Source organism: Euprymna scolopes, chromosome 16, assembly GCF_053919585.1.
Source record: "Euprymna scolopes isolate OS-2025 chromosome 16, ASM5391958v1, whole genome shotgun sequence".
Classification (NCBI taxonomy): domain Eukaryota; kingdom Metazoa; phylum Mollusca; class Cephalopoda; order Sepiida; family Sepiolidae; genus Euprymna; species Euprymna scolopes.
This window is the reverse complement of record NC_136497.1, coordinates 4,688,576-4,701,353: the sequence shown is the minus strand read 5'-3', so window position 1 is coordinate 4,701,353 and position 12,778 is coordinate 4,688,576. Positions and strand designations below refer to the sequence as shown.

At 34.9% G+C, this 12,778-nt stretch overlaps 1 protein-coding gene across 3 annotated transcripts in view; it reads right to left on the bottom strand.

Annotated features, from left to right (window-relative positions):
• Nucleotides 1–11,092: 11,092 nt before the first annotated feature.
• The window catches only part of LOC145295829 (solute carrier family 2, facilitated glucose transporter member 10-like), an 86,025-nt gene continuing 84,339 nt past the window's right edge, over nt 11,093–12,778 (bottom strand). For all 3 annotated transcript variants that reach the window (XM_080141536.1, XM_080141538.1, XM_080141537.1), the window contains one exon: nt 11,093–11,395. In XM_080141536.1, coding sequence (XP_079997662.1) covers nt 11,296–11,395 — 100 coding nt within the window. In that variant the 3' untranslated portion in view covers nt 11,093–11,295. The remainder of the gene's footprint in view (nt 11,396–12,778) is intronic.

Here is a 12,778-nt window from a genome sequence, read left to right as displayed (position 1 = left end):
AATTTTCTATATATATTTGCTTAAAAGGCATGACGTCATAAAAGGCTAATGACGTCATTAAAGGTCGAAGGGTCGAATGGAAAGAGAAGTAGTACAAAGGCAGTTACTATTAGCTTAAGAAGAAAGTTCTTGCAGGATTTTTAATTTTGGTTTCAAATGATGTGTTTTCAAATAAATTTCATTATAATGCCTTTACTTTATGCATCGTTTTAAAGAATGTTTTTCACTTTATCTAATCGTTTAAATTACAATCGTTTAAATTACAATCGTATTGAAACAATTATGTCTTCTTTTCAGAACGTTGAATAGAAGATAGAAAAAAGCAAATTCGCACAATTTTCTTATTTCAATTCAAGCTAGGCCAAAAAGTTGCTGAAACAGCATTTGGCCCAGGAACCATTACTGAACGCACAGCACAATGGTGGTTTAAGAAATTTTGTGGAGGCGACGTGAGTCTTGAAGATGATGAGCATAGTGGTTGGCCATCGGATGTTAACAACAATCATTTAAGAGCCTTAGTTGAAGCCAATCCATGCACAACTGTTCAAGAACTTGCTTCTGAATTAGACATAATGTATACAACGATTTCCAACCGCTTGAGAGGGATTGGAAAGACAAAAATACTTGATAAATGGGTGCCTTACGAATTGAACAACAAACAAAAGAAACACCGTTATGTGATGTCATCTTCCCTTCTTTTGTGCAACAAGAACGACCCGTTTCTTGACCGGATTGTGACTTGTGATGAAGAGTGGATTCTTTACGACAACCGGTGATGCTCAGCTCAGTGATTAGATGCCAACAAAGCTCCCTGGCACTTCCCGAAGCCAGAGTTGCACCAAAAGAAGGTCATGCTGACTGTTTGATGGTCTGCGACCGGTCTCATCCATTAGTTTTTTTAAATGCAAGCGAAACCATTTTGGCAGAGAAGTGCTATCAACAAATGGATGAAATACATCAGAAACTTCGACAACAACACCCAGCATTAGTCACAGAAAAAAAGGCCTAATTCTCCTCCATAACAATACCTGACTGCATGTTGCTAAACCGACTTTGCACAAGTTGAACGAATTGGACTACAAAACTTTGCCTCATCCACCATACCCTCCAGACCTCTCACTTACCGACTACTACTTTTTAAAGCATCTCAACAACTTTCTACATGGAAATGCTTAAAAAACCTAAGCAATATTAAAAAAGAAAAATGTGACACAAGGTCATTTTTAATGTGAGGGAAAACCAGCTCCCCAAAAATGGGCACTCTGGAAGTAGGTAAAAATAAAAATTCCCTTAGTATAGAAGAGACCCCACCTATATTGACCAAAGACAAACCAATTCAAATGCAGCATCAGAACAGATACCACACTGTGATCTCAGCCTGAAGGTCAAATCTACTTTTTCTATTAACAAAACAAATTCAAGAAAGAATGTACAAACTGGAAAATCGATGAGATCACAAAATATGGTTTATTTTTTCAAGAATTACCAAAAGCCAACATTTTGTGATGTTTTCCATTTACAAGAATTATGCTTTTTGGTAAAACATGAAATTTACTCGACTGCTACAGCCTGAGTAGATTTTATTTATGTCAATCGAGGATACATCTTAAACGAAGTTGACAGTTTTAGCAATTTGTGCATAAGAGGATGACCTTGCATTTGTCGGGCTGAAGTGTAGTCCTAAGAGGTTCATCCTTCCAGGCTTTACCTTCTTTCTTTGAGAAGGGGTTAGTTTATTTTTAATCATTGATGGGGCTGCCCAGGTATTTTTGAAGGTTATACTGCTCTTCCCTTTGGGTGCTTGTTCTTCATATCCCACTTTTCAACCCTTGTGTCACATCTTCCCATCGTGGGTGTGACATAAATAAACCAGTTCAAAGCAATTCTTTTTTTTTTCTTGATAAAGTACAAAATTCACTTTGGAATCAATGGTTCGGAATGATCTTGTTCTTTGCGCCCCCGTTTCACAGAAGAAACATTAATATTCGTCCACTCTTGATTATTATAGCCATGCATTCAATCCTTATGAACAGAGTTTCTTTCAAAGAAATTTCCATTTGTGGAACACATAACAACAAGACTGCTTCCCTTTAAGCTACAACATGTTTGTTTTAAGTCCAATGTTAACAAATACTTGTTGAACGTCCCCTTAAATAATCAATTTTTGTTCATTCGATTCATTGTTTGCAATCCTCTCCTAATATTGTTCATCATCCAAATGAAAATCTCATTATTTCTTATTCTCGACTGGCTTTTAGCCTTTATAAGTAATGAATCATTAGCAGATTTAAAAGTCCTGAACAAGTCATGCTATCTTGTGGATTACTCATCATATTCAGTTGAAGGTTCGTTCTAAATGCTTGCATCATTGGATAGCTTTAAGAAATTGATTTCCATCTTTCAAGCGCCCATACTTACAAAACTGTTTAAACGTTGTCTTAAGGAGAATAGTTTCCCATCTCCCTGGAAAATCTCATCAGTATGCCCTGTATTTAAGAATGCAGGTGATCGCTCATCCCCCTCTCAGTACAGGCCAATAAGTCTCCTGTGCGTCATGAGTAAGTTGCTAGAATCTGTGTTAAATACAGAAGTAATCAACCATCTCAACAAAAATAACCTTCTTAGTGACACTCAATATGGTTTCCGTTCTGCTAGATCTACAGCAGATGTGCTTACAGTTATATCGCATAGGATTAGCAAATCTCTCGATGGTGGCAATCTTTCTAGGGCAATTGCTCTTGACATATCTAAGGCCGTTGATAGGGTATGGCATAAAGGTTTACTTCATAAGATCGCTAGCTATGGTATAGCTGGAAAAGTCTTCTCAAAAGTCTTACAGATGCTAAACTACTGACTGACAAACAATATGGATTTAGACAAGCCCGTTCCACAGCAGACATCCTAACTGTGATCTCTGAACGTATATACCATTCACTGGACAAAGCGGGGGAGGGCAGAGCGGTAGCTCTAGATATATCTAAGGCTTTTGACAGGGTATGGCATGAGGGTCTCCTCAGTAAAATCAGATCATACGGTATCACTGATAGAATACTTAACATAATTAAATCCTTCTTAGATAAGAGAAAAATCCAGGTTGTCCTCAACGGTCGTACATCTAAACAATATGATATAAATGCGGGGGTGCCCCAGGGTTCAATCCTTGGACCTCTATTGTTCCGGATATTCATAAATGACCTCCCCGATAACATTGCCTCTGAGATGGGTATATATGCTGATGACACTACACTCTATGGCAGGCACGACAGGAAGACGAATGAACACATTTCTAAAGAAATGGCAGAAACACTAGAGGAAGACCTTCAATCCGTAGTGGAATGGGGACAAAAGTGGTTGGTCGCGTTCAATGCTGCCAAGACTAAACTAGTTTCATTCAATAATCACAAGAAACCCTCTCTACCACCCATAGCAATGGACAACGACTCTTTATCTGAGAGTCCATCTTTCAAACTCCTTGGCCTAACGTTCACAGGAAACATGAGTTGGAACAATTACATTGAAGGCATTGGCAGGGCCGCTGCAAGAAAGGTGGGCTCTCTCTACCGTGCTAGAAAACTACTAACACCCGAAAGTATCCTGTACCTCTATAAGGCCACCATTCGCCAATGTATGGAGTATTGCTGCCACATCTGGGCTGGTGCATCTGCTACTAGTCTCTCGCTCCTTGACAAGGTTCAAAAGAGAGTCGCAAACCTGATAGGCCCTGAACTGGCATCTAAGCTTCAGCCTCTGTCCCATTGACGAAATGTTGCACCCCTCTGCCTTTTCTACAAGTATTTTAGTGGTGAATGCTCTGACGAACTGCAATCACTTGTGCCCCCACGACGTGAGCACCCTCGACAAACCCGACAGGCTACTAGATCCCACCCCCACACTGTAGAGATCCCTAGATGTAAAAGATCTTTTTACTCCAATAGTTTCTTCCCCAGAACCGCTAGACTCTGGAATTCCATTCCAGGTCCCTGCTTCCCCAACAGTACTGACGTGCAGAAGTTCAAGTGTAACGTGAACCGACACCTTGCTGCCCAAATCCCTACATAGTACCCCAGTAGTTGTTGCCCCTGATAGTAGCCCCCTACACCAAAGTGGCAATTTGCCTTGTTTGGGGTGAAAATGTAATAAAAAGAAGAGTAGTAGTTGAGGGGCAAAAATCAGAAGTTCACAGTATTAATGCCGGTGTCCCTCAGGGATCCATCCTGGGCCCAACTCTTTTCCTGATCTACATTAATGATCTTCCAAATCACATCCTTACATCATTTGTAGACTTTTATGCTGACGACACTACCATTTATGGTACCACATCTAAGACAGTAAACGACCAAGTTCTCTCCAATTCTCTCTCCTCTGATCTTGAGCACGTAGTACAATGGGGAAAGGAGTGGCTGGTTACTTTTAATGCATCTAAAACTAAGCTTCTCTCTTTACATCATCAACATTCTAATCCACATTTGGCATCAATTGAAATGAATGGCTCTCGTCTTCAGGAGGCCTCAAGTTTTGACAGGCTTCTGGGCTTGACCATTACTCCTGATCTTAAATGGAACACGTACATCAAATCTGTTGCCAAGGCCACTGGAAAAATGGTGGGATCTTTCTATCGATCCGGTAGATATCTCACTGCTGATGCTATTCTCTATCTATATAAGAGCCAGGTACGTCCAAGGATGGAATACTGTTGCCACATCTGGGCAGGAGCTGCTAGAAAGGACTTGTCCTGCCTTGATAGAGTTCAAAATAGACTTCGTAGCCTCGTAGGAGATGTCCTTTTCTCCTCCTTGCAACCTCTATCTCACAGAAGAGATGTTGCGAGTTTGTCTCTGATGTATCGTTATTTTCATGGAAAGTGTTCGACTGAGCTTCAATCTATGGTCCCCCCTCGCCAAACTTTCACAAGAAACACTCGTCTAGCTGTAAACACTATCAATAATTCCCCCCCCACTCTTTATCTGTGCCTAAACCTAAACGTAGATTCCATGAACAAAGCTTCTTTCTTAGAACTGCACGCCTGTGGAATTGTCTTCCGTTTTCCTGCTTTCTGGCTGACTACAATATGGTTGTGTTCAAGTCTAAAGTAAATAAGTTCTTGATGAGCCGTTTCATATAAGTTATCAAATTTACCAAATTTTCATTACTAATGATTACTATATTGACCAATTTCTACTGTACACTCATTAACCCTAATCCTTGAGTGGCCTCTAGGCCTTGATAATGTGGTGATGCCTATGTAAAAAAAAAAAAAAATAAAATAAATGTCCATTTTTATCATTTCCTCCCATGTTTTCCTTGGCTTTCGTCTGTGAACAGCCGGCTACCTGTTCTACATGTACTGGCCCAAAATATAGCCATATCATCAAAATATTGCCATATCATCAAAATATTGCCATATCATCAAAATATAGCGTTATCATCAAAGTCTTCTGTTTTGTACGCATCTCCATATATTATCAAAATTTAATCTAACTATAAGATCATCAAAACAAAACCTGTCTTTTAAAAAAGATTAAAACAAAAAACGGCAGATGAAACGCCGTGAATGGCCTGCTACCTGTTCTACATTTACTGGTCCAAGAACTCTTATCAAGTTTTTTTAACGTAGCCATAACATAAAAATTTCCTATTCTATATGCATCTTCCTATCTCTATTATTATATAAAAATCACTGTGTTTCTGTGTGTTTCCTTCCTTATAGGCTCCAAAACGGCTGAGGTTGTCTTTTGCAAATTTCACACAAAGCTAATTTATATGTCTAACAGTGTTATTAGATGTGTATTGTATCGAAATTCGGAAAATCCAATTCTAAAAATAGTCTTGCTTTCTTATAAATAAAAGAGAATATGTATTATATATATATATATATATATATATATACTAGCATTTCAGCCTGACATTGACCGGTTGTTTGGAAGTGTATGCTGATAAAAAAAAATGTGGTAGTAGGAAGGCAGGCCCAACCCCATTTCCGCAAAGGAGGAAAAGAATGGGGGAAAACGTGACGTCTTTGCTGTTCCGACCACCTTCAAACCAGAAGTGACGTAGATTTAAATTAAGCTTAAACAATCAAAAAGCGAGGATGACTTTCGAAAATATCGGCGAAAAAAGCGACCCCTCCCTATAGATAAGTGCCCAGTTGAAGGTGAAGATATTAATGTTTTTAGCCAATTTTTCGATATTGGTCGCCTGAAAAAAAAATCCATCGCCTCTGTCGAAAGTTTTAGGCAGACATGCAAAAATACATACATACATACATACATACATTTATATATTTATAGATTGGTAACTAAAAATTTTCGACCCAAACAGATTAAAATGCTTGCCCTATCTCTGAATACACTTTATGTCTAAGTAATTTGTTATAGACCGCAGAGGTCAATTTTTTATTAACTTTGACCTCTACCATTAACATTTATTATTTTGGGCTCAAATCAAGTTATTAATTTAGATCCCTGTCCAAGGAACCTATATCTAAAATGTCAATGTTTATACCCAAAATTGTCAGAGGAGTTTGATTAAGTTTTTAAAGGTCAAATCGTTGAACATTGACCCATTAACAGCCAAATTTCTGGCCGAAAACGGATTACAAAGAGTTTCCCAAATCTCAGTACCCTATATATAAAATTTCGAGTCTGTGGACTTAAAATTGACAGTGTTATTGTGTAAGGAAATGTACACAGACACATAGACACACACACAAACACGTTCACCTTTATAGGTATATAGATTACAAATATATGTATTACATATATAATATATATATATATATCATATATATGATATATAATATATATATATCATATACATATATATATATTATATACCATATATATTACATATATATATATATTATATATATGTATATATATTAAATATATATTATATATATATACTATATATTATATAGATATTGTATATATACTATATATTATATAGATATTGTATATATACTATATATTATATAGATATTGTATATATACTATATATTATATAGATATTGTATATATACTATATATTATATAGATATTATATATACTATATATTATATAGATATTATATATATATTTTATATATTATATTATATATTTTATATATGCAACCCAACACTGATGAAGCTTGACTAGGACCCCTGTTTATCTGGAACTCTCGGCTCGTATCGCCTAGTATTTCTCTGAGGGTTGTTACATTGAATCCTGTATGCTGAAAGCGTATATCGAAGCCACAGGCAGGAAGAAAAACAGACTCGTGAAACTCTACTCTACAGAATTAATTTCACAAACTTATGTACAAATATTTTTACAAATATCGTTCAGTTCTTAATAAGTTTTCAAAATTTCAAAACTCTCTTCACAGACAACATCAGACGGGTGGATAAGGAGGAAGAGGAGTCACGTCTCCAGGGGATGGCGGTCTCCGCATGATCTGTTCTCCCCGAAATCAAAAAGCAATCTCACTAATTTTCATGCGACAGTAGTATATATAGTGAGGTATGTGGATGGGGTGGAAGTTTCCCTAGCCAATCAGATTTCACCACGAAATAAAACCCAAGATTTTTGCGTGTGTGCAATTTCCGAATCTGGGATCTGAGTTCTACAGACATACTAATTCCCATGACCTAAGGTCATCATGTCAACACTGACATCTGACTCTGAGTTCACCAAGGCCAGACAATATTATGCTCCAAGTTTCCTGCCAACAATTTTATATGAACACTGTAAATAGTTGGGTGAAAGTAGAGAAAAGTTTGGGGGGGTTTTCAAGAGAATGTACAAATTAATTTTTTATCAACAGATGTTAAGAAAATAAACTGAAAAAAATCATTAATTAATTATGCAAAAAAATGAATAAAATGTTGATTTAGTGTTTCAATATTTAAACAACACTCGTTTGAATCCGGTGGAATGAAATGGAATCGGGGGGGGGGGGGTCAAATTCTGCATGAGTACCATTCTGTTTAATTTTGTCTTGTGTTCAATTTTTGAAGTGGGCTACCAACGATTGCAAAGTAGCAAATGTAACAAAAATGCGAAAAATTCAACACTAAAATAATTTTAATAAGTGCTCAGCTTCTAATAAACATCCTAGTAAATCAATCCCCTTTATTTGTTCGGTTGTTGTAAAAATGGAAGGGAAACTTAAATTACGCTCCGTTGTAATTTTTTTATCAACCCAAAATTTAAAGTGTAGAATGATTGCCGTTAAAACAAAAAATAAATAAATAAGAAAACAACCCACTTCCCCATTAAAAAAAAAAAAGAAAAAAACAATCATTTAAAATAATTTGTTGTTGACCTTTCAAAGTTACTTGAATTCAAAATAATGTTTTCAATTATTTATTTGTTGGAATAAAATAAAAAGAAAACTATTTTATATAAATCCAAAGTTGCTTTCATTACCAAATTGTTTAATTAAACTTTTAAATGTTTTACGCAAACTTTTCAATGATTCTTTTTCCAATTATATAGTTGCTTTAATTTTTAAAAAACTGTTTGTATTAAGTCTTATTTTTTATGCAAGTTTTTCACTGAATGTTTGTCCAATTATATTTTGATAAATTTTTATACAATAAATGTTTGTCCAATTATATTTTGATAAATTTTTATACAATAAATGTCCAATTATAATTTAATAAATTTTTATACAATAAATGTTTGTCCAATTATATTTTGATAAATTTTTATACAATAAATGTCCAATTATAATTTAATAAATTTTTATACAATATATAACAGTCAAATGCATCCTAAAATGGTGTACTGCGACTTGATTTCATTGTCAAGATTGGCAAAAAAAATGTTGGATCATTCTACTGCTCCAGTAGATATCTCACTACCAATGCAATCCTTTACCTGTATAAAATCCAAGTACATCCTAGAATGAAGTACTGTTGCCACATCTGGGCAGGAGCTGCTCAGAGCACCCTATCTTATCTTGATAGAGTTAAAAATCGACTTCAAAATATAATAAAGTGATGCCTTTTTCTTCTCCCTGCAACCTCTTTCACACAGAAGAGATGTTGTGAGTCTGTTTCTGCTCTATCGCTATTTTCATGGTTGGTGCTAGTCAGAGCTTTAATCTGATCCCCGTCTGCATAACTTTTACAAAAACACTCATTTAGCTACAACCACTATCAAAAGTTTCTCTACCTGTGCTTAAATCAAAATGCAAATTCCATGAACAAAGATTCTTTCCTAGAACTGCCTGCCTGTGGAACTCTGTTCCACTGACCTGCTTCCCAATATGGTCATCTTCAAGCCACGTGTAAACAAGATCTTATTGAGCCAGCCTCTTAAATAATCAAATCAGATCCAATTGCCACCATTAATGATTACTATGCTGTCGTTCTGTTGATCACTGTACACTCATTAACCCTTATCCTCGAGTGGTCTTCAGGCCTTTATAAGTGACGATTCCCCTATAAAAAAACAATGTCAGCAATTTTCATAGATAACCTAATTCATCAATCTTCTCAGAATATTCTTCATCATTCAAATAAAAATTCATCACATTATCTCTTATCCTTGAGTGGCAGTTTGCCTTTGATAAAAGACTAGCGGGAGTGCCCGGCATTGCCCGGATGTTTGGAGGTGTATGTTGATAAAAAAAAAAAAAAGAAGAAAAGTGGTAGCAGGCAGGCAGGCTCGAACCTGTATAGCGAAGGAGGAAAAGAATGTAAAAAAAAAGAGTTGGTAATTAACTTTTGCCCAGGTGGAGGATACTGGCACAAAGACGAAATAAAAAAAAAAAAAAGATAGACAGAAGTGGGATCAAACTCGAAACGTAGGGTCATCCTCGCTAACCGTTATGCCAAAGAGGACAGTGAATTTATTGAGTTGGTAATTATATTAAGAATCATAGAAGTCGGCACAGAAATAAAAGTGGCTTTTAAACCTGGCCGACGGCCAGTTAAGTTTTCTGCTTTCTGTTGTGGTATTTATTTGCTTACCCATGAGGTCGTTTATAATGTTGGGGAAAACCAGTTCCCCCCAAAAAGGGGGAACTCTGGCAGTGTCCAAATGAATAGCAATTGTCTGATAGGAAGCCTTTCCCCCACATTAATCAAAGCTAAATGCATTCAAGACATCCCGGCCCGGAAGGCCAGGCAGATGGCTTTGCTTTGATCAGTTTCGCTTTATTTATACGAAAAAGACAAACAAACACTGGAAACCATGGATTTTTTAAAAACTCGATCAAAATAAAGATAGAGATGATGTCCGTTCGATCTAGGAAGTATAAGGAAACTTCTCCATAAATGTAACCTTGTCGAGAAGCTTGACGAAAAAAGCCTTTCGCGGACATACATGAATGCTTGCGCCCATTTTGCCTCTTATATGTATAGAAGAAGATCCATTACTAAAGAAGTGCATTTCAAGAATTTAAAATAAAACTTTTAAAATTATTTGCAGAATATTTTTAAAAAATTTTTTAATTTTATGTTGAATTATAAATTCCAATGTCATAAAAATACATTTTTTAACCAATTTAATTGCATTGTAAAATTTTTTGCACTGAAATATTCCAGCAAAATCACAATTGCTGATTTAACCTTGTTGAAAGTAGAAGAAACTTTTTCAATCAATTTACGAATTCAGAAAATTGGAGTTTTGTTTTGTATTTATTCCCTGATTTTCATTGACCATTTTAACATTCAGATTTTTATCTTTTTATTTATATTTTTTTTATTCATATTTTTATCATTTATAGTATAATATTTTTGTCATTTTAATATGTTTATATTTTATTTATATATTTTTGAGATTTTTTTAATTTTAACATGTTCAGAATTTTTATTTATATATTTGTTAGTCATTTTATAATATTAACATGTTCACATTTTTTATTCATATTTTTATATTTTACGTTCACTTTTTCACATTCATCCAATTTTTCAATTTTTTTTCCATATTTTTAACTTTTTAATTTTGTTTTATCTCATTTTTCATGAAAACTTTTTTATACTTCTTTCTGATTACAATTTGTTTGTACTTTCACTAGATTTTAGGGTTTTTAAATGTACCACCAAAGTGAGGAAAATTGCTGAAAAATTATTCAGAAATATTTTGTACACAAATGTCAAAAAATATTAAGTGTGAAAGAATTTTTATTTTTTTATTATTATTTCAAAGCATTTCAATCTGTTCATCATTTGTGAAGATTGTCTAATATTTTCAAATATCAGATTTCAACAAAAAAAACTTTCCATAAAAATATATCCACTATTCACAACAACCAAATATTTGAATCACAGTCATTTTTGTTCCAAATCACATTCGGGTTTCTGTCGGACTATTGGTCTTCTGTTGATACCATGGAGTAAAAATTATGGGACGTGAAATTGCAATAGGTGAAAGGATGTTTCAATAGTTCAGTCCATTTGAATGGTTTCCTGCAATAGAAAAAAATATTCAATTCTCATGTGAAAACGTTTCAGAAAACCTTTTGATAAATTTGTCGATTAACATCCTCAACTAAATTACACTTTTCCCTAAAAAGAGATGAGATTCTACATTTTTAGGCGAGAGTACAAGTGTTGAATATTAAGCCGGGACAATGCCAATAAAAACAGAGATGTGCTCACATGCACATTTCAAATGGATTATGATCTACATTCTTGTGTCCCATAAAAATGATCAGAATTGTAACTATAACAAAAAACAAAGAAAGGTTTACATTCTTGGTCAAGGAGTTAGAATTACACAACACACTAAAAAAAAAAAACAATTAAATATTTTAAATATTTACATTTCAAGAATGTCGGTTGATATCTTTTATAAGACACCGATAACATAAAACAAAAAGAAAAGTCATCCCAGTGTGGGTGAAAAATTCTACCATCACCTGACATATACACACACCCTTTCTGTTAAACGCAAATGTGCTGTTCCGTCTCTCTCTTGTCGATAGACAACAGTGAATTGTAAATAAACTTGTATGTCGACAAAATTTGTCTTTGTTGACTTTGACAACAATGACAAAAGAAATGTCAGGTGTATATAATTTTGCAAGCATTTGAAAAGTGCAAACTAAAAAATTATATATATATTCAATAACGCAACACATGTAAACACCCTGAAATTTTTTACTGAGTGGCAAGGCATAAACTTAATCATCTAAAAAAACAGTGGGCTCCCTAACCTAACCTAACCCTAACACAAAGAAAACATTGAGTTTATCTCTCACAGCAAAAAAAAAAAAAAAAAGGTAAATTTTTAGATGAACACTTTCAACTATATCATCCTCTCCCTAAAATGATGAGATTCTACTTTTAGGTGATTAAATTCAAGTGCTATGTTCATAAATCTACATGTAAACACCTAAAAAACTAGATTACCATCCCAAAAAACATACAGAATCTATCTCGCATAACATGTTGATTAATGCTGGATGTTGTTGTTGAAGTTTCTGACGCATTTCATCCATTTGTTGACAGTACTTTTCTGCTATAATGGTTTTTAAAATGAAAGAAGAAATTGTTTAACAAACAAAAAATATTTATGTACAAAATTTCCATGGCAGGTGCTCATCTGAGCTCCAATCCCTCATCCCCCCTCGCCAATCTTTCACGAGAAACACCCGGCTGTCTGAAACTACTGTCAATAATTTTCCCCACCCTTTATCTGTGCCTAAATCCAAACGTACATTCCATGAGTAAAGCTTCTTTCTTAGAACTGCACGCCAGTGGAACTCTCTTCCGCTTGCCTGTTTCCCACCTGACTACAACTTGGACGTCTTCAAGTCCAACATAAACAAACTCCTGATAAACCACCCC